This window comes from Crotalus tigris, unplaced genomic scaffold (genome assembly GCF_016545835.1).
Source record: "Crotalus tigris isolate CLP2741 ecotype Arizona unplaced genomic scaffold, ASM1654583v1 scf7180000017568.12009008, whole genome shotgun sequence".
In the NCBI taxonomy this organism is placed as follows: Eukaryota; Metazoa; Chordata; class Lepidosauria; order Squamata; family Viperidae; genus Crotalus; species Crotalus tigris.
The window spans coordinates 294,918-317,666 of record NW_024096478.1 but is presented as its reverse complement, the minus strand read 5'-3'; the positions used below and the strand labels follow the sequence as shown (position 1 = coordinate 317,666).

The window sequence follows — 22,749 nt, the reverse complement described above, 5'->3', positions numbered from 1 at the left end:
ATCTCATTCTGCTTTCTGTTTTTAATTTATTATTAGGGTTAACAGCTTTGTTTGTCAAGTTACATTTGTGGCAAACATCTGGACTGCATTTAACTAGCCTGAACTCGGCAATTGCAATGCCTTTCCCTCCAAACAGTGTATTAATTAACTGATTTCTCTTTTTTCCAAGGAAAAGGTTTTAAATAACTCTTCTAATTGTCCTTCTGCCTCTGCCACAAGTTCCGATAGTTCAAAGTCCCGAAGAGCAAAGCTAGTATTTGATGACAGGTGAGAACAAAGATGAAAACCAGATACACGATTTTGTTGCTAGAATGCATGCATAAAATTATGGAAACATCTGGGTATATAGTTCATATTATTTTTTTCATAAACTATACTATAATTTGATAGAAGTTATAGGACAATCTATTATAGCCAAAAATCAAAAAGAATCTACGAGCACTTTTTAAGATGAACACGTTTCATAAGCTTTCATGAGCTTCATAGAATGTGGGGATTGGTTTAATTGATTTAAGAGTTAGCTAGTGACTTATTAATATCTAGGTCTGTCTCATGCTAAACTTAATTTTTTCTTGCTAAACTTAATTTTGAAATATATAGTAGAATGTCCTGAGAAGTTAAAATGCTCTGTTACTGTCTTGTGCTTGTTCTGTGTTCTGATGTCAGATTTGTTCCATTACTTTGTTCCATTAACAGCTCTGGCCTGTTTTTCCTATAAAAAATCTGGAGGGGCATTCCAGTTTTGTCGTGCTACATTTTTGGGGGTGTCAATATGATAAAATACTGTTGCTTTGTTGTTTTAAAAATTGCTGATGAATAAGGTTGTTCCTGGAAGCTGAGCGGTATTTTGAACCTGACTTTCCATCCTAAGATATATATTTTCTTCTGTGGCAATCTTGCAAAATTTGACCCAGATTCATTACTGTATATTCAGCCTGAACACATTAATGAAACTGCAGGCAGTTGAGTCAAAGCTTGGTCCGGTATATCTGTTATTCAGAGATGTATAGATGTACATCTGCTGTACACAGGGTCTAATGCTAAGCACCAATACAGGAACATCATCCATTTACACCAGTATTCTAAAAGCTCTGCATTGTATCAGTGCAGATTGGGGAAGAGTGAACATTGCTAGACTGGAGTTATATCTTGAAGAAGATAAGAGGGTTTGTGTTTGTTTTGAAGGCAGGGAGATGACTTATTTCACCCCTGGTTTCTGGCACAGTATCCTAAATAGTATTAAAAATGTTTATTTTCAAGAGGCAACTGGACTTTCTTGTTTTTCTTTGAAGACATTTTTCGTCTTTAGGACAATCATGACCTGGATAACTGAGAATCTCCATAGACAGAAATGTTTATTGCTCCTGGCATCAGTATATAATTTTGCAACCCAAGAAAAGTCTTTCCCATGCCAAATTAGGTGACAATTTAGGCAGGCTTCTCCATTTCATTTTTTTTTTATTCTGTCTCGGTTAAATGTGATATTTAAGCCTGCTCCTAATCCCTTCTGTTAAACTTTGACATTTTATGGGAATTAGAAAGTGTGCCTTTTCTATGGCAGCCGTTGTCCTATGGAACACTGTTTACCCTGAAGTTCAGCAGGCTTCTACCCACCTAGCTTTCTAAAAAGAGCTGGAAAAGTGGGCTTTTCCCATCATCTCTGAGACAGGATAAGGTGACTGCATGTCAGAAGCTTAATTTGGCACCGGGTTTTTGTTTTTAATGTTCTATGGCTTTAATAGCTTTAATATGATTTTTATGTTTTATTTTGAATTTTTTTTCCCCCTTGGGAGCCACCCAGAGTTTGTTGGAAGATGGGTAGCTATATAAATGTTTTAAATAAATACTCTTTGTACTCCATCCTCAAATATACACAAATAATGAAATAAGCAGAGCAACAAGGATTAGAAATTTTGTAATTTTATGTTGCAGAAGCTACTCAGCAGATCACTACTTGCAAGAAGCAAAGAAATTAAAACATAATGCTGATGCATTGGTAAGAAAAACATATTGTCTACTGATTGAATCCTTTTAATTCTTTGACTCTCATAAATCTCCATGTAAGACCTTTTTTTTTTTTTTTTAGTCTGACAGGTTTGAAAAAGCTGTGTATTACCTTGATGCTGTGGTTTCATTTATTGAATGTGGGAATGCATTGGAGAAAAATGCTCAGGAATCCAAGTCCCCATTCCCTATGTATTCTGAAACTGTGGAGCTCATCAAGTAAGTTATATAGATAATTAAGTATAATTACCAGAATAGGGACACAATAGGAAATTGTACCCCTAATTGATATACTATTAATAGTTGATTCTAGAGGTACTCTTCAGTTACCACTATTTGTTAATAAGATTTATATGGCAGCTTTTTTTTGTACAATAATCCTGGATCGTTCACAGAAAGAGAAATAAAAACATAAGGAGTCAATCAGATCAACATCAAAAATTCCCAACAGCCCAAAACTAACCATTCAGCAATATTTACATTGACCAGACTACAGTCTCATCCTAACTCAACGTTTGAAAGAAGTCCTTCAGGAAAGCAGGAAGGGTAATGGCCTGCTTTCTAGGTCCCAGCAGTTGGCAACCTTTAAGGTAGGGTTCTTCAAACTTGTCCCTTTTATGACTTGTGGACTTCAACTCCCAGAATTCCTCAGCCAGCATGCCTAGCTGAAGAATTCTGGGAGTTGAAGTCCACAAGTCATAAAAGGGCCAGGTTTGAAGAACCCCGCTTTAAGGGATCTGGAGCAAGCATGCCCACCTTATCTGATATGGTGCACTTTGACTTAAGCACTTTGAATTGCAACTGAAAGAAACTGGAGAGCAGTGGAAAAGTACAGAAAACCAGCAGAACTTTGTATGCTGTTGCATTCCAGACCAGTTGTAACTTCCAGATTGTCTTCAAGGGAAGCCATGTAAATCATCTTGTGATCCAACTGGGAAATGATTAGGGAGTAAGTGACTGTAAACAAGGCCTTCTTGTCTAGGAATGGGTGCAATTGCAGCATGAGTTGAATCTATCCTATTGTTGAATGAGATAATTCTCCAGCACTGGAGATGGATAATCCACCAGTGGGTTTAGACTGTGTTCTTGCCCAATCAGATCAAGTCAGCCAAATTTGCAATGCCTGTCCTGGGCTAGAGTGTCCCAGTCTCAACTTGATCTTGCCCAAGACAGACGTAGCAAGTTGGCTCTTAGGCAGGTACAATTTCCATTGGTGGATTCTTTATTCTCTATTCTCTTCAGTCTTCTGTGACAGTGCTGTATTCAGCACTGTGTTTTTTCCTCTCAGTTGGCTGAAGAACTGTTTGCCTTTAACTTGAATGGAGGCCTTTGTTCCTCCCCCCTCCCCCCTCTTTCTTGAGGCCTGCTCTGCGCCCTTTTCTCCCGTGTGGCTACCATTTGAGGCCTCTGGAGCCTCAGTTTGCACAGGCACCGTGCACGGCCACTGTTGCCTCAGAACAGGCCTGCTAGATCCTCAGGCCTACTTCCTTCATCTGCTTTAAATAAAACCTTACATAACACCATTCCAAGGCCTGTCAGACCTCAGTCAGTATTTGATCTCCACAGCCACTCAGGCCTGTAATATATCCATTTCACAGCCTGCTTAGCAGGTTTGGCTCTATCTGGTTTGTTCCTTTTCTTTCACGTGCATTTAATCTCCTTGGATTCAATTTCTGGGTTCTTGGTGTCTCCAGGTCTCCCTGAAAACCAGATTAGTCCATTGGGATCCTGGGCCTAATTATATTAACAGCTTTATCTGGGTTCCAGGCGTCCCCTATCGTGCGCCTGTTCTTATCCACATGAACGGCTCTATCTGGATACCAGGCATCCCCTACCGTGCACCTGTTCTTATCCACACAATCAGCTCTATCTGGATTCCAGGTGCCCCCTATTGTACGTCTGTTCTTATCCACACAAACAGCTCTGTCTGGATACCAGGCGTCCCCTACTGTGCGCCTGTTCTTATCCACACAATCAGTTCTATCTGGATTCCAGGCATCCCCTATAGTGTGCCTGTTCTTATCCAACCAATAGCAGTCTCCGGATACCAGTTCTATCTGGATTCCAGGCATCTCCTATCGTGCTCCTGTGTTACCCGAGGATGGAGGATACTAGGCCTCCCACAAAGGACGTCTTGCTGTCCTCCTCGACTGCAAAACGCCACAAATCCTCTAATCAAGAAGCCGCAGGTAAGATCTCGGCCAAGGCCAAGGCCAGGTCTACCTCAAAAACCTCCAAGGGAGCTGAAAAACAGGCCACCAGGAGACACCAAGCCCTAGAGAAGGAATTCTCTAAAGCACAGAAGCTAGCCAGGTTGGAGACCTCACAAGCCGAAGTGCCTTCTTTTGATCTGCCCCGGGGCCCTCCGCTTCTCCACTGGGAGTATGGTCAACAGGGGAACCTCTCCCGTCTCTTGCACCGGGGGACACGGACAGGGTTCATCCCGTCACTCAGCCCTCCACTCCACGGGTTCAACACGTGGCCCCTGAAGCTACTTTCACCCCCACTGCGGCCGGACTTAGGCCAAGTGAACCGGTCCCCCTCCCCATGGAGGACCGCCTAGCGCGGTAGAGCGTGCTCTTGAGGCCAGATTGCAAGCGGCTAAGTCACCTGCGGTCACCTTTCTACCCATCCACGAGCCGGCTACTGAGTCCTATCATGCGCCTTCTTCCCCTTCGCAGTCCATTTACTCTGGGGACTCGTCATCTCGTGAATACGAGGCTGATCTGGAGATTCCGATGTCTGAGGAGTAGGAACCCTCTCCTGAGACACTATCACTTAGCGGTCTCTTTAACCCTCCCTTTTTTTGTGCCCCAGCTTCGTAAGGCCACTTCCATGGCACATCTCAAACCCGATCCTTCCACGCCGGCAACTTCAGTCACTCCAGACTCGGAGGCGGATCCGAATTTCACTGAACCAGTAACAACACAATACTGCATTCCTTGCCCTCCCATGTTCCTCAGCGTGGTCCGAAAGCAATGGGTATCCCTGGCCTCTTTTCCCCTTCCAAGTAGCAATGAGAAAAGACTTTATAATGTGGCCTAGGACCTGGAGGTGGCTCTGGAGGTACCCGTGGTAGATGAACCTTTAGGACCCCTTGTGTCTCCAACCGTCATTCCTGGCGACGTTTCTGAGGCCCTCAAGGCTGAGGACCGTAAATGTGAGCTCTCTCTCCATGGAACACATCAAGCCGCGGCGTGGGCTATCAGAGCAGCTACCTCTGCATCCTTTTTTTAACAAGTCTGCTCTCCACTGGCTTAGATAGCTTCAGGCCAGGATACTAGCAGAAGATATCCGCACGCATCAAGATCTAAGTAAGATGGTGGCAGCTACAGAATATGCTTCTGATGCTACCCTCCAGGCCGCCAGATTTTCCTCCAGAGCCATGGCATCCAACATCACTGGCCACCGTATGCTCTGGTTGAAACACTGGCACGCTGACGCCAAGTCCAAATGGCACTTGTCAGCAGCCCCTTATCAGGGAGGGAAATTGTTTGGTGAAGCTCTGAATCCTTACCTCACTGAGAATAAGGATAAACGTAAGGTCCTCAATCACCTCCTTAAACGGTCGGAAAACGTCCCAACACCTATTCATGGAGGCAGCCCTTTCGCGCTGGAGCCAGGTCCAACTACTCCCAGCCCAACCATTCTTTCCCTATCAGACAAGACAGACAGAACAGACAGTCTGACAGACAGGTTTCCAGACCCAGACAACAATTTCAGGGCAAACAGCTTTTTCGCGGGAGCGGCCGCCCATTCCGCCGATCCAGGTGACTCTCAGGCGGATCCTCCCATCGGGGGCAGACTCACTCTCTTTGCCTGCCAGTGGGAAGCCACCATCATGGATGCATGGGTCCTAAACACCGTGCATCACGGACTGTCCCTGGAGTTCATCTCCAACCCCCCGAATCGCTTCATTTCTTGTCCCCAGCTAAGAAATCCAACAAAGAAAAAACTAATGCGAGAGGCCATCGGTCACCTCTTAAACATATGGGCCATAGAACCGGTGCCATTGGATCAGAGAGGGCGGGGATTTTACTCCATCCTCTTCGTCGTCCCCAAGGCGTCGGGGATGGAGAGCCATCCTGGATCTAAAAGGATTAAACTATCATCTTGCATACCGCAAAATCCAGTCTTGGTAAACGTAAGAAGGGTGGACTTCCGGACGTCTATCAACCTCATGGAAGCGTACCTCCACATCCCCATCTCTCTCACCCACTGCCAGTTTCTAAGATTCGCCCACAGGGGACATCATTATCAGTACAGGGCACTCCTGTTTGGCCTATCCTCGGCTCCTAGAGTCTTTACCAAGATCCTGGCAGTTCTAGCAGCTCACCTGAGAATGGTGCCAGTCAGAATCCAGTGCTACCTGGGCGACATTCTAATCCAGTTATTATCGATCCAGGCCGCTCAGGCGTATCTCGAACTGGTGATAATGCTGCTCCAGAATCACGGGTTCTCGGTGAACTTTTCCAAGAGCCATTTGGTCCCCACAACACAGTTATTACACCTAGGGGCCATCATAGATATGGTGGAATGCCAGGTCTATTTATCCCAAGAACGCCGAGACAGCATCAGGGAGTCGATTCTCCAATTGCGCAGGGGTCGAACAGTGACGTTGGCCAGACTCTCCCAATTACTGGGGAAGATGATCTCGGCCATTGCGATTGTATCTTGGGCCAGGCTCCACTCCAGGAACCTTCAGTGGTTCCTGCTCCCCTTCCAGAGACTGAACATCAGTTCCTCCAATCGAAGGGTGAGACTTCCGCTTCACGTCTCATGATCCCTCACATAGTGGATCTCGTCGACCATGCTCAAGGAGTCTTACTTCAAGGAGCCTGATCGACTCACCCTTACGACCGATGCCAGCCTATTCGGCTGGGGAGCACACCTTCGCTTACAGTGGGCCCAGGGCCGTTGGTCCCACTCCGATCTTCGGCACAATATCAACTGGCTAGAGCTCAGGGCCGTACACCTGGCCTTGCGCCACTTTCGCGAAGCATCACGTGTTGGTCCTCACGGACAAAGTGGCTGCCACGGCACGTGAACCGGCAAGGGGGCACCTGATCTTGTGCATCTTGACCGAGACACTCCTGCTGGGCTCCTGGGCAGAAGCCAACCTGGCCTCCATAAGGCCAACCACATTTCAGGGGAGGGAAACACTCAGGCCGACTTCCTGAGCCGGGAGGTGGTGGACCATTCGGAATGGCGCCTGCACCCGAGGATCTTCAGGGAAATCTGCCACCGCTTTGGATTACCAGTTCTAGACCTTTTTGCCTCCCCAACAAACGCCCATCTCCAGCAATTCTTTTCCCGCTTTCCGTCTCCAGGGGCGGAACGAGCGGATGCTCTTCGGAGCCCGTGGCTGGAGGGACTGCTTTATGCCTTCCCTCCTCTTCCTCTTCTTCTGGCGGTTGTCCGCAAGCTTCTTTGGGAGCAGGTGGAGGTTCTTCTAGTGGCCCCGTTTTGGCCATGGAGACCAGAAGTTCGCCGACCTAGTGAACCTCTCTCTAGTGGCCCCATGGAGGATTCCCCCAGATCGGATCTCACTCAGCCAGGGGACCCTTCTTCATCCAGACTCCCAATGGCTCCAATTAGCCGTCTGGCACTTGAGCGCTCGATCCTGTCCCAGGAGTCCTGCTTGCTGGGGGTCATTACCATAATCCAGGCCTCCCGTCGGTCCTCTACCAACCGTATTTATGAAGCCACGTGGAGGAACTTCTGTTTGTGGTGCTCGAACCACCACTTGACCATTCCAGACTTGACAATTCCACATATATTGGATTATCTTCTACAGGATCTGGAGAGGGGCTTGGCTCCAAACACATTGCGCAGACAAGTCGCCGCTCTCTCCACTGTACTTATCTGTGACTCAGCGGTTTCCCTAGGTCATCAGCCCTTGATCCACTCGTTCATCAAGGGGGCTACTACCACCAAGCCCCCTGTAGTGCACAGGTATCCTTCTTGGGACCTGCCATGAGTTCTTCGGGCTCTAACCAGACCACCCTTTGAGCCCCTCAAGACATGTGATATACAATACATATTGCACAAGGTCGCATTCCTGGTGGCAATCACATCTGCAAGACAAATATCAGAATTAGCGGCACTTTCAGTCAGAGATGACTTGTGCTTTTTTTCACCAGGACCAAGTGGTCCTTCGTCTGGACCCTGCCTTTCTTCCTAAGGTCAATTTTCTTTTCCACAGGGCTCAAGAAATCGTACTCCCAGATTTCTCTCCTCACCCATCTCATGCCCTGGAACGGCAATGGATAATCCACCTGGAGATGGATAATCCACCTTCTGGACGTCCGCAGAGCGCTCCGTTACTACATCTCACGGACAGCTGCCTTCCGCAACTCTGAGGCCCTCTTTGTCTCCTTCCATCCTTCTTCCAAGGGTTGGAAGGTGTTCTCCACCACAACTGGCAGGGCGTGTATTGCGGGGGCATACCAGGCTGAATCAATGCCGGTTCCACGACGGGTAACGGCCCACTCAACCCATAGCGTGGCTACTTCCGTGGCCTGGGCCACTCAGGCGTCCATTGAGGACGTTTGCAGAGTGTCCACATGGTCTTCACCATCTCCTTTTATAAGGCATTACAAGATTGACAGGTTCGCCTCGGCGGAGGCCTCCTTTGGTAGGAGGGTTCTTCAACAGGTCGTACCTCAAAGTGCCACGCCGGACCAGCCTGCTCCCCTCCCTCAGGGACAGTAGGCTTTGGTATGTCCCATTGGTGGATTATCCATCTCCAGTGCTGGAGAAGGGGCGTTGTCTTACCTGAACGCCTTTTCTCAGCATGGAGGTGAATAATCCACTCCCGCCCTTGCAGGTTACTTAGGCCTAGGGCTAGATTTATGAGCCAACATGTCTTGCTGTCAGTCATGGCTTTGCCTGCATTGAGACTGGGACACTCTAGCCCAGGACAGGCGTTGCAATTTTGGCTGACTTGATCTGATTGGGCAGGAACACAGTCTAAACCCATTGGTGGATTCTCCATCTCCGTGCTGAGAAAAGGCGTTCAGGTAAGACAACGCCCCATCTGTCCAAAAACTCCCCTAGCCATGACTCCCACTTGTTCCTTGAGCCTGCACTGTAGTCTAGAATGCCTCCACTCCTAATTGTGCACCAGGTCTCTCCAGGGGAAAGCAGCCCCAGCAAGAGTTAGATATGGCACCAGATCCAAGGGACCAAAACCCAGACCCGCTACATCTTCCTAGGGTTAAGTTGAATTTGGTTCCTCCCATCCAGATTCTCACAGCCTCTAGGCCATGCATGTCAGACTCGTGATGTTGCTCAACATATCGTGACTTTTCCCCCATTGCCGGCAATGGGGTGGCCGCGGTTTCCGCATGGTGCATCCGGCCCATGGGCCAGCAGTTTGACATGCCTGCTCTAGGCACTGGGTGAACATCTGAACTACATTGCCTTGCTAGCTGGGAGTGGAGATGTAAAATAGGATATCATTGGGTTGTTATTGTTTTTGTTTAGTTTGTGGCCTAAGTAAGATATTAAGATATTAAAAAGTAGAAATAGTTAATGAAAATCTAAATACCATTTTAAACACTTTCTTAACTCTTAACATTGTACAGTGTATTTTGCTATATTTGATATGGTTTTAAGAAATTGGAGAAAGCTCAACCAACAAGCTCTTTGAGGAATAATTTTTTTATAAAAGTGAAAAAACTGAGAGTTTTAAAAATATTATTTGTCTTATTTTTTTGGTTGAAGGTACACTATGAAGCTAAAGAATTGCTCAGCACCAGATGCAACTGCTGCAGACAAAAGGCTAGCAGTACTATGGTATGTATTCAGAACTAAATTAGAAAGATGGGAATTTGCTCGAGGCAAATTGTATTTGGGCAAGACTTTCATTTTGTGGGTAGTAAGATAAAGCATATCATGCTATTCTAGTTTAATATCTGCTTAGACTGGAAGCAGCACAATCACTATCTAAAATAAATAATTATTATTTACTTTATTAATTATAATTAAAAAATTGAAATTTAACTATTTCAATAAAAAGCCGGTTTTTAAAGAATCCCAGTATAAGTGTAATTTCTACTTTAAAATAAATTAAAGATCAGTGAGGATCTTTTATTAGCAAATTTCTAAAGTAGTAGCATTCTCCTTTTTATTAGTCTCAGATGCCAGTCCCTCTTATATTTAAGACTTTTCAAGCTGAAGAAGGAGAGTGCATTAAAATATTCCAAGACACTGACTGAACATTTGAAGGTAAAAACATGTTTTTTTAAAAAAATGTATTAACTTGTAATTTGAACGATTGTTTGTCTTTTCAATTTTCCTAAATAGATGTTGTTATTTTTTTTATTGAAATTTTTATAAACTTTTTACAATAAAATACCTCCCCCCTCCCTCCCCCCATAACCCTCCCCCCTCCTTCCCAGAGTTGAATACAGGGTTAAAAAAAAAACAAGAAAAAAAAACATACAAATCAAATAAACATCAATCAACTATACATACATCCAAAAAGATTAAAAATGCTTTAACTCCAATACATTAAAAACAACAAATCTAACCATAACTACTTTAAACTATAAATTATTCAAAGGCTAAATAATACTTTCTAATCCCATATTTATTCTGTACAAAATTTACCCATCTTTTCCATACAGAATTATATTCTCTCTTGTGAATGGTCTTTCAGATAAGCCGAAATTTTAGCCATTTCTGATAAATAAGAAACTTTAAGAAACCATTCCTCTAAAGAAGACAAGGAATCTTTCTTCCAATATTGCCCAATCAATAACCTTGCCGCCGTAATAAAATTCAACATTAAGATAATCTCTTTACCATCACAATCTTCAATAATACCTAACAAAAATAATTGTGGTTTAAATTTTATCCTTCTATTAAAAATTTTCTGAATGTTCCACCAAATCTTAATCCAAAAAGCCTTTATATTTCTACATGACCACCAAATATGATAGTACGTTGCATCCAAACAACCACATCTCCAGCATTTGGGCTGTAGATTCGGATACATACGAGACATCTTTTGTGGATCAAGGTGCCACCTATAAAACATTTTATAAAAATTTTCTCGTAAATTTTGAGCTTGGGTAAACTTCACATTCCTCACCTAAATCATCTCCCATGTATCTAATAAAATCGGCTCTTCAAAATTTTGAGCCCACTTAACCATACAATCCTTAACTAATTCTGTTTCTGAATCCAATTCCACTAAAACATTATAAACTCTTTTTATATGAGCTCGACTTTGATCTTTAATTTGTTTCATCAAATTCACATCTTCCGTAATAAAACCCACTTTTTGATCTATACTTCATCTTTCTAATAATTGCCTATACTGAAACCAAGAATAAATAATATTTTCTTGCATTAATTCCTCCATAGATTTTAATTGCCAATTATTCCCTTCCCACTTAAGCAATTGTTTATAAGCGATCCTATCCATTTTCACTCCTTTCCTTATCCCCTCTATAGCATGCCCAGGAATTCCCCACAATGGTATTCTAGAATTTAATCTATAATATTTCTTCCAGACACGCAATAAAGCAATTCTTAAAACATGGGACTTAAAAACCCTATCCACCTTTTTATTATAAATTAAATACGCATGCCATCCAAATAATAAATCCCATCCTTCCCAAAAAAGTATATTTGAATTTGTTAAGTTAACCCAATCACTAATTAACGTTAAGACCACCGCATCATAATACAGTTTCAAATTCGGCACCTTGAATCCTCCTCTCTCTCGAACATCTTGAATAATTTTAAGCTTAACTCTTGGTTTTTTCCCAGCCCAAATGAATCTATTAATACCCTTCTGCCATTCTTCTAAATTTACCTCTTTCTTTAAGATAGGTATCATTTGAAACAAAAAAAGAAATTTTGGCAGAACATTCATTTTAACTGCAGCAATTCTCCCTAACAAAGATAATTGCAATTTTTTCCAATCATTCAGATCCTTCTGCATTTTAAGCCATAACATTTCATAATTATTTTTATAAAGTTTTACATTAGAAGCAGTTATATAAACCCTCAAGTATTTTACCTTTTTTACAATTTCAAAACCTGTCAAATTAACAAAAATCTCCTTATCCAAATTAGACATATTTTTAGATAATATTTTAGTCTTATTATTATTAACTTTAAAACCAGAAACTTGCCCATACTGATTTATAATCTGTAACAGCTCTACTACTGAATAGGTTGGTTGAGACAAAGTAACAACCAAATCATCAGCAAAGGCTCTTAATTTGTAATCTTTCTTACTAATCATTATTCCCTTTATTTTAGGTGATTCACGAATTTTAATCAACAAAATTTCTAATGTTAAAACAAACAACAAAGGGGACAATGGACATCCCTGTCTTGTACCCTTTCCAATTTGAAAAACCTGAGATAAACCTCCATTAATTATAAGTTGTGCCGATTGTTTTTGATAAATACCTCTAAGAGCTTGCAAAATTTTATCCCCAAAATTCATCTCTTCAACCAACCTTAACATAAATTGCCAATTTAACTGATCAAAGGCTTTCTCAGCATCTAAAAAAATCAAACCTGCAGGAATCTGATTATTTTTATCCAAATATTCTATTAAGTTAATAATTTGTCTAACATTATTCTTCATATATGTCCCGGTTATAAAACCGGTTTGATCAGTATGTATCACAATAGATGTTGTCATTGATATATAATTCAGCAATAATGCTTATGGAAAGTTTATTGTGTCACTTAGTTATGCAGATGTTTTTACACTTCATTTTAGTAGTAATTATGCCTAGATTTAACTTCCATTCCTGCTCAAATTATTCCTGGTGCTGTAATTTTTTTAATTGCCTATTTTAAAGCACTTCATGTATTTACTTGGTTTTTAGAAATTTGTTATTGTAGAATGTATAATACTGCATCTATATTCATTTTAAAATTTGTGGGTTTTTCCTGAACAGAATTCCTATAATAATTCTCAAGCTCCATCACCTGGTATGGGAAGGTAAGCGTTTAATGCATTAATATGTCTTTTGCATGAAGGCACGAATTAAATAGTAAAAACATGAGAAGGATATCTGAAATTCAGATCCAGTTTTGAAGCATTATAAAATCAGTTGTTTTATATGTCTTTACTTTTTAATTAATTTGTGGGTAAATCTTTCCTATATGTTGTATATGGCAGAACATTTCTGTTTTCTCCTGATAGATTCAAACTTCTTACGCAGACTTCTGTCAAATTTTCATAAATAAAGGGGAAGGGGATTTTATTGCATGATTATACCATCTAGCAGAGCAGTAATAGTCATTATAACACTAATAATATGACTGAACACTTATAAACAGGGTTGGATGATTTAAATAAGAGATTGCACACATGGACTCCAATCTAAGTCATTTTTTCAGAATAATCATACACGTACGTGTTTGTGTGTTCTGAAAAATTAGATGGACAGAACTTGTATGCTGCCTGACTCAACAACTCTGGGCTGCTTATAACAATCAAAGAAATTACAATAAAGCATAAAAATAATTAAAAAAAAACAAGGAGTGCTTAGTATTCTTTACGTTCAGTTACCCTCTTAGATTGGGTATTTAAAAGAAGTTTAATACTGGATACTTACTACATGGGTTTCTGCTACAGCTACCAGATAACTCAGGGCATGAATGTTGAAATTGTATTTCTACAGTTAATAGCAGAATACAGGTTTTGAATGTTGTAACTATTTTAGTAGATACGTTTTTCTGTTTTGCAAGTGTTAGTAAAGAAACTTTCCTTTTTTAATTTTTAGCAAACCTGTCAGTATGCCGTCTCCAGTTTCACCGAAACTGTCCCCAGGGAATTCAGGAAATTACTCGTCAGGGTCAACAAACCCTTCAGGGAGTGCTTCTTCAGTTACTATTCCACAGAGGATACATCAGATGGCAGCCAGCTACGTCCAGGTTACTTCCAATTTTCTGTATGCCACTGAAATTTGGGACCAAGCAGATCAGCTTGCCAGAGAACAAAAGGGTAAGATTGGATTGCATGAATTTATACTCCCGGGGGGGGGGTGGTGGACTTTTTTTGACGTTTAAAAAAAAAGGAAAGCATTGTAGCTGCTGAGTACATTAAAGCAACTAAAGTTTTGATATATTTTCCAGTTCTCTTTTTGGATTATAGTTTTATAAAAACTAACAAAGCGTGTGACTTTATCGATTTTGTTTTTGGGAGATGTCATGGGAAACTGTAGTTCAATCAGATTATTTTTCTTTTCTTTTTTTCCCTATAGAATTTTTTGCAGAACTGGACAAAGTTATGGGCCCTCTGATCTTTAATGCAAGTGTTATGACAGACCTGGTACATTACACCAGGCAGGGATTACATTGGTTGCGTTTGGATGCCAAGTGATAACTGGATTGAAGAAATCTATAGCGTCATGAGAGGCTTTGCTGCCTCTGATTATTTTCAACACTGTGTCAATTAAAAATAAATAAATAAGGAAGACTGCCATAATGAAAGCAAAGAAAGTGAAAGAGAAAGGAACACTTTCCTGTGTCTCCCAGCATCATATGTGTAAGAATCTCTAAACATTGTGTTAATGAACTTTTTCAGCTGACCCCATTTTTTAAAAAAAAAATATTTAAAAAAAGTTTAAACTCTGCAATGTTTTAATGTAAGATGGATTCACTGATTTGCAATTGGATTGGAATTCTAATAATTATGCCTAACAAATCTGTTTTAAAACTTATTTATTTTAATTTGTTTTTAAAAGCTGTGTGTTTGGGGCTGGTTTAAAACTTAGCTGTTTTTCCTATGAATTTTACCTAATCAAGTACTTAGTGAAGATTAAATGTAGACACTTTATTTAAGTATTTTGTGAGCTTTGTTATTCTGTAATGTCTTGTGATGGTGGAGCTTGTAAGAGAAAGTCAGGGTTGATAGATTCTAAGGTGTAGACACATTTTCATGCATATTTAAGTCAACCCTTAACGATGGCCATAGTTTTATTGATGTGCTAAGTTCCAAGGTTATAACTTGATCATCAATTAAATCATTTTAAGTCAAAATATTCAAGTATTTGTATGGAAAATCAGTTTCGAAACACATGTCTTAACACTAATAATCTCAGTACATTACAAAATATTGCATTTAATGCAATATTCAAAGTGATGTGAGTCACAATGGACTTCAGTCTCTAAGTATAAAATAGGAATGGTTTCAGATGGACAATCTCGTACTTTGGTGCAGCCTCTTTTATTTCCTTGCTTGTAATTGTTAGACACCAAAGCTTCTAACAGTAGTAATTCCTATGTGAAACTGATGTGCTTCATCAGAAAACATGATATGTGACAAACATCTGTCTTTGTCGGAATTATGTAATGGGACAACACGGGGTAGAGAATAGACCTGTGATTACAGGGACATTTTAAACTGTTTGGTCCAATTAATTTGAAATTTTGCTTTTATGCCATTCTGTGGCACATTCATTAATGTTAAATGTTTGTGATGGGAACAGAGTATTTAGTTACAATGAAATAACTGTGATCAGCAAGAATCATGCATGGAAATCTGCTTTAAGGTTAATAAGGTACCTTTTCATAGAAGGTGCTTATCTGACTAAAAGAAAAAAAATACTGCTTTAGCGTCCCTATCATGTCTGGTGTGCCTTATGCTTTTTTAGATGAAGATTTTAAATACTGTTTACAAGACGTTTTACACTTAGGACCTGGTATCCAGTCAGTCTCCAGCAGTAAAATTGTACTTCCTTTTCCTAATTCTAGTGGCTGTCGTTTGTTGACAATTCATGTGGCTTGTGCTTTAGAGTCAGACTCTAAACTCTTTGGGTGTGGAATTGTGATATGCTGCTTTGCCTGCCCTTTTTCCTAAAACCCACCCAGATGTGAACATGCATGTTCAAGAAAACAATTGCACTAAAATTATGTCTAGCTGTATAGCTATGTGCCAAAATGATGGCGAGTTTTGAAAGAAGGATAGAATTTTACATCAATTAATATTGCAGTATCTTTGGGACAGTAGCTTCATCAATTATAACAACTAAGTAACAGTTTGTATATTCACAGAGACTTGTATCCTGATGTGATACATGGTTTCTTTTAAACCCTGATACTTTGGATCTGTTAGGTTGACATTGCTAATCACTTGGTTTGTATTCAAAGTCATTATAGCTTACTGTTGCACCCTGCAGCACAAGAATGCGTTGTGAGAGCAGAAGAAAAACGTGTAGACACATCCATACAGCATTTTTTGTTTATATAAAAAAGTATATTGTGATTTTTGCCATGTAAGTGATAGAATTATCACTGTAAATTTACTATGTGCAAAATCACCTTAGCTAATCAATAATGGGAAAACCCATCTGTTTATAATGAATTTGCAACATACTAGTGTTCCACATACTTGTGTTCCTTTCAGTCGGTGTGAGCAGCTGTCTTGGAGAAGCGTTTTTAAATCACTCCCTTAGCAAATAATTCATTGTATTTACTCTCAACACAGAGATTAAAGAGTGAAAGAAATATTTTTAGCGGGCTTTAAGTGTTTGTTTCATGTGAGCTGCTTGAATAAAAATATCAATTGTGAAAAGCAATTTTAAAATATATGCATTTTCATAAACCATAGATTCAAGAGCACAGATTCCTGCTAATATCAAATAATAAATAGCTAATTTTCCATGACTAATTTTCCTGCTAATATCAAAAGTCAACATTCTTGACATTTGAAAGTGCCTGACACATTTATTATAGTGAAATCTTTACATTATCCCAGAGTGGATTATAGGCTCTCTTCTTATAAGGTGCTGCAGTGATCATTTGACTAGTTTGCTTCCTTTTTGTATCCATTTAACATAGACTGGCAGTGAGAAAATGTCTCTTTTTTATCTGTTGTTTTTAAAACTAGAATAGTATATATCAGACTGATTTTTTTTATATATCTCCAGATACTTCCTAAGTATTTGTCTCTTTATTAATTTAGCAAGGCTTCTCTAGATTTAAATGTAGACTGAAGCTGCAATGAATTATCTGTTGCAATAGCTGTCTCGTGGAGGTCTTATTTGGGTGTCCTAAATAAATAGATTATTTATAATAAATTGTTCCTTTTCTAATTTAAGGATCAGTCGAGTTTTCAAATAATTGAAATCAAATTATCAACTTTTAAAATACCATCTAACTTTAGAGTTCAATTGTCTCAGGAGTGCATGAGTAATTTGCCAAAGTTAATTGTTAAGTGCAAGAACGTAATAAACTTTTTAAAGTTCAAAGGAAAGTGACTATCCTTAATCTGCCTTTTATTGAGTTGGACTTAATCTGTGCTGAGCTCATTGCGTGTACATCATGACCGCTAACAGAAATTGTTCAATAATTTCCGTTTAAAAACTCTGGAATATTATATATTATCAAGTCCATGACTGCGTATTAACACATATCAGTGTTTTAATATATCCCAATGATGCGTCTTTATAAGATGGCTTAATACTTTCCATCTGAGTGAGCAAAATGAATTGCTTCATCACACACATAATTTCGATCTCCTTCCCTGCCCTCCAATTGCTGAGTTTTAGGAGAACAATTCATGAATGGTAGCATGAAATCCACTAGAGACCTTGAAATGTTTTGCCAGAGTGCTGGCAATGAATTTAGTTATAAAAGTTTTATTTTGGGGGTTAGGAATAGGTTAGCAGACAGTTGTACATTCCACACTAAGATGATGTGGCAGATTTAGTCTAGGACCCAGTGATTTTGTAGATATGTGGCTACGTCATTTTGTATCTTAAATGAATATCCACTTACTAGACTAAGTGACCCAACGTGTTCAAATACAATTTAAGTCTCTTATCTGTAAAGAAGAGCAAATGGTGGTAGACCTTTTGATGGCAGTATGCAATTTGTAATATACATGTTTCTAATACTATAGCTACATGCATAAACAGATGAAATCAAGCCCGTTCAAAGTTTGTTTTATCTGTCTTAGATTATAGTACATCTAACTACATCAGAATATCTATTGAGTGTTGAGCCATCCTCATTTTGATGATGGTGATAAATTTTGCATTTTATGCAGGAATGCTTTCAGTGTCTTTTAGATTGTCGAAGCTTGATTACTATGATTTTATACAAAACAACTTCTGTAAGAGTGTTATGAAGCAGGTGCAGCCATATGGAGCCAATAGGTATATTTGCTTGCCTAAGGCAAGTAAGTCACAGCTGCAGCAGATAACTGTATAGTTTGCCAAATTTGGCAGTTTATAGGAAATGCTACCTTTGCTATGTATAATTCCTTGCACTGTATTCAACTCCGCAGTATTTTTATTAAAATGGTTTAAAGGGGCATGAGGAAATCAAGTTGAATACATTTTACTAATGGAAGGAGAAAGCAACATCCAAATCATAGGATGAGAGTCTTGAATAGCAAATATTTCATAAATATTTGGGTCAAGACATAATGATTTTAAATTGAGCAAGAAATCAGTATTGTGGGAAATTTGAGTTTCCAATAGTTCAACAGTATATAGTTGATTAGTGAACACTGTTATGCAACTTCATTTTCCCCCAGGCTGTAAACAAGCACAGCTTAGCTGTACAGTACAAAGTGTGGTGATCTGTTTAATTCTTTTAGATAAGTTCTGTCTATTTATGGCATTTTATAATAAATAAATTACTAATAAATCTCACTGGAGTGAGGCTATCCTGGAAATGCAAGCATTTTCATGAAATGCTTTCATGCCCTCCACATTTACTGATTGATCCAAGTTCTGAATAAATTCAGTTCATTTGTACCACCGCTTCCACGTAGAAACTTTTTGAAATTATTGAAATGTTGGCTTTGCTTCTTGGTTCTATTTAAAAACCTATTGGCAAAGCGGTTTTTTTCTGATAATGTGACTGCAAAAATAGAATTGATGCTGGTATATTGGATTCAAAACCATTTTCTCTGTCTTAGTGAAGAAATAACATCAAAACTGCAGCCACTCTCCCATGATGATTACGTTCAAATGCCTGAAAACGTGGCTGCACGGCCCAGGCATAGTCTCTGCAAGCACATTTGTATCAAACTCCCCTTTTAAATGGTTTTAAGAAGTTTTGTATATGGAGGATAAAGTGCTTATATATTTATTAAAGATTCTTTATCTTATTTGAAATTATTTGGTAAAGACGGTTTTCTTTTAGTTTGGGCAAACGTATGGGATGGGGGTGGGAGAGAGGTTATTTGTACCCTTTTATCTTTTTTAAAAATCTTTCTTTAAAGAAAAAATAACCTTGAACATGCATCTTGGTACTGGTTATGATTGGCAGTATGGCTGTCTGTTGTGTGCATTGTACATGCTATGTCCATGACTTACATTTTTTACTTACTATTTAGTCATCTGTTCTCAACCAAAACTAAACATAAAACTGTGATTTTTCTTCTTTTCCTTTCCTTTGCAATACATTTGAAATTTCAAAAGGGTACTTTGGGGCTCCAAATTAGGATTTCTAAACAGTATGTGCATTTCACGTATGTTAATGGTGAGCAAAGTATTATATACTAACCAGATTTTTTTCCACATCTGTATAGTATATTCTATGTATTTTGTGGTATTGAGATTATAGAAAGTTTAGTGTCTGAAATATGCGTTTAATGTGTATTTTTAAACAAATTTATGGCAATTAAATATTTGGAGAAAAGGGTATCGCATTTCAATTTGTAAAAAATCTTTTTAACTACTGTGTCATTAAAATGCTTTGTACAATGCAGAACTGTAACTGGAGAAACTAAGTTTAATAAATATCAAATAGATTTTCTGTATTAAACTTTATAAGCACTGTGCTTGAATTAATCCTTTAGTATGAGCCTTTCTGCTATGGCACTGCACATTAGGTCAGAAAATCTTTTGTTTTTAGAATGGGAGCAATTGTGAGCTGTCCTCTCAATTTTCTGAACACAGAATAGTGGGAAAGTGACAGGACTTCCTACAATTATCATTGAAATATTTTCATTAAGCTGACAGCAGCATTACCCACTACGCAATGAAAGTTTGAAAGCCATAGGAAAAATTAAAAAGGGAAAAAACCTGGTAGAATGTTGGAATTGGTGGTATTTAAATGCCTATTGTTAATAAGTGCTTCATTAAGACTGGAAACTGCTTGAAAATGTCTAGCACTATTCACGGTTAGATAGAGTCAAAATCCTATCACTTTTTGCTCAGAAGAATCATCTGTCTTAGCATATTTTCAGTGTGTCTTAATTGCTATGTGTCTTTCTCTTTTGACTGGTATGCAAGACAAATATCAAAACTCTGGTTGCTCTTACAAGTATTTACTTTTTTTGCACAAAAAAAAATACAAATAAAAGATAAAATCAATTAAACCTACTGTAGCTTGGATAAAAGCCCATCTTGGTACAAGATGGAAAATATAAACTAAATTAGCATATATTTCTGTCAAGTTGAAATTCTTTCATTTGTCCATACAATTGAAGCATCAATTGAAAAGCTTTAAATATATATGTATTAGGAGAGGAGACAATAAATAAAGGGGAGCATCATCCAAGGTAACAGCTTGTTCTTCTTAAGATATAATTATTCTTGCAATATTCTTAAAGAACATTGTTTGTTCCTGCAAAATAAAACAAAGAATCAGTCTGATTACTATTTTAGGCACATTAATATTAATCCATATGTAAGAAAGGATCTAGTATTTTAATAGTAGTTTCTGTAATATTGAAGCAAACATTGTGTTACTTTGTTTCAGGAAAGCAATAGTGCCACCAGTACTTACTTAGCTCATTTTTTAGAGTTGCACATCCAAATGGGAGACTTTTGTTCTTGATGGTAATGATGTACAATTGCAAGGAATAAGAAATGTATCAATAAAGTTAAATCAGTTTTCATGTTAGATTGTCCTAGGATTGCCTGCATTGCATTTTCCAAAATGTTTTTAATTTGAATCTGTACTGTATTATATTAAAAATGACTGTTTAATGTTTTCAGTTTTAACATTAAATAGAAAATATTTTGTAAATCAAGTCTTAGGTTTGTAAGTTCTTTTGTACTGATTTTTTTGCTTCTGCTAATGTATAGACCTGGAGAAACGTTAATTTATTTTATCTTCCTCCTATTCAAAATGACCTGATAATTGCAGTTATCCTAACCGTGAAAACACTTGTTGGTTGGCATGAAACTCTTTTTCATTTTCAGGTATGAGAAGGAAATTACCTGCACACTCCTGTGAAGCATTCACTGTTATCCCTGCATGGTGCTCCAACTGGTCTTGAAACGCCTCTCCAGAAAGGTGTCATTCTTTTTGGCCTAACAAGCGGAGCATTTTCTGGATGCAGTGAAGCACAGTGTATCTGAAACATAATTATAATCTGGCTATGAAATGAAATTGAAGTCTGTTTGAACATTCAGCCCTTAGAATTCTCTTCAGACCTTTCTCAGATCCTGTCATTTCTGCATCAAATTTATGACAGCTTACCCTTTCTTTACAAGCATTCATTAATGATAATTTCATTATGATAATTTCAAAACTTGCCTTTCCTACAGAAATTCATACATCTTAAATGTTACCCATTTTCCACACTAATTTTATTGACAGTATTTATAGTTTAGTCCAATTTTGAAACTCTGGGCTTTGTACAAAAAGAAAAGGCAAAATCCAATAATTTAAACAAGTGATACAAAGCTATACGTGTACAAAGCTATACACATACAAAGCTATCTATCACAATAAATTCCCAAGACATAAGATGTCTTGGATATCATTGGTCTCTTTTCCAGAAAAGTCAGCATTTGTGGCTTCTCAAATAAACCAGTGTGGTGGAAATTTTGAGAAGAATGCCATTCCCAATAATGGAAGCCATAACATGGAAGGTTTGCCCCCACATTCTTTGAAGATGACATTAAGAGAAGACACCCCGACTTACTGGGTAAGCAGAAGCCATTGGAAACTGATGTAATTCATTCCATTGAGGAAGAAATCCAGTATTGAAATAGAAGTAGCTTATTCCTGGATTTTTGATAATGGCCCTTCAGACATTGAGCCCCTTCTGATACAGGCATATCTTAAGCATGAAATATATATAGAAATACATTTGCCATACAACTTTGAAATTCAAATGCCAATTATGTCCTTACCTGAAATAGTAGAGCTGAACAAATTGAGAAGATTGCCAAAACTTTCAAACACCGAATCATCTTGGGATGTTTTGGGGCCCAATTTTTTTTTCACAAAAAGGAAATGAATACACCTGAACATCCTTGTTCACCTTTTATAGATGCAAGTTGCATCATTGCATCACTCTACCAGCTTAATCAAAGGACAAAGATCACTTTAGAGACACAAAGATTTAATAAGTTAATGTCTACTAAAGTGATAGTCCAAGGCCTGTTCTATAAACTAAATATATTTATTTTTCAAGTACTTGTACCTTGATCGCTATGATACATGCCAGCTGTTCCTTTTTAAAACCTAGAATTCACTCACTTTTCCATTGTGTATAAGTAGGTCAATGGTCAAAGCACACAAAAAAAAACCTGAAGCTATTTTCTCCTTGTTTTCTTAGGCTTAATTACATAGGAAATAAGTACATGTTGCAATACAAGAAAAAAAAACTGCAGATTTTAAAAAGAAGCTTCTCTACAATGAGTGATGCTTCTTTATTATGATCAAATAAATGCATAATAAGCATGCATATGCCCACAATTGGAATTGGTAAATTCTAAGACTGATTTCTCTTAAAGATTTTGCTGAATGAAACAGATCGTCCCTTAATTCTTCTGAGTGTTTGGCAAT

General features: G+C 38.7%; 2 protein-coding genes across 9 annotated transcripts in view; one reads left to right on the top strand and one right to left on the bottom strand.

Annotated features, from left to right (window-relative positions):
• The window catches only part of AFF4 (AF4/FMR2 family member 4), a 72,598-nt gene extending 51,618 nt beyond the window's left edge, over window positions 1–20,980 (top strand). For all 8 annotated transcript variants that reach the window (XM_039351154.1, XM_039351137.1, XM_039351145.1 and 5 more), the window contains 8 exons: window positions 170–267; window positions 1,933–1,996; window positions 2,087–2,223; window positions 9,733–9,804; window positions 10,143–10,236; window positions 12,939–12,982; window positions 13,770–13,990; window positions 14,250–20,980. In XM_039351154.1, the coding sequence (XP_039207088.1) occupies window positions 170–267; window positions 1,933–1,996; window positions 2,087–2,223; window positions 9,733–9,804; window positions 10,143–10,236; window positions 12,939–12,982; window positions 13,770–13,990; window positions 14,250–14,368 (849 nt within the window). In that variant the 3' untranslated portion in view covers window positions 14,369–20,980. The remainder of the gene's footprint in view (window positions 1–169; window positions 268–1,932; window positions 1,997–2,086; window positions 2,224–9,732; window positions 9,805–10,142; window positions 10,237–12,938; window positions 12,983–13,769; window positions 13,991–14,249) is intronic.
• On the bottom strand, window positions 20,257–22,249 carry LEAP2 (liver enriched antimicrobial peptide 2). The gene is made up of 3 exons (XM_039351221.1): window positions 22,092–22,249; window positions 21,171–21,307; window positions 20,257–20,571 (listed from the first exon to the last, which is right to left on the bottom strand). The coding sequence occupies exons 1-3, from the start codon at window positions 22,149–22,151 to the stop codon at window positions 20,535–20,537; spliced, it is 234 nt and encodes a 77-aa protein (XP_039207155.1). The 5' UTR covers window positions 22,152–22,249; the 3' UTR covers window positions 20,257–20,534.
• Between the last annotated feature and the right edge of the window lie 500 nt (window positions 22,250–22,749).

Bases quoted from the DNA above. Each gene is read 5' to 3' on its own strand.
- LEAP2 (XM_039351221.1), bottom strand. From the start codon at position 22,151: ATGATTCGGTGTTTGAAAGTTTTGGCAATCTTCTCAATTTGTTCAGCT. The intron at 21,308-22,091 runs GTAAGGACATAA...ATTATGTTTCAG, and splicing joins GTTCAGCTCTACTATTTCAG to ATACACTGTGCTTCACTGCA. The intron at 20,572-21,170 runs GTAATTTCCTTC...TTTATTTTGCAG, and splicing joins TGCTTCACAGGAGTGTGCAG to GAACAAACAATGTTCTTTAA.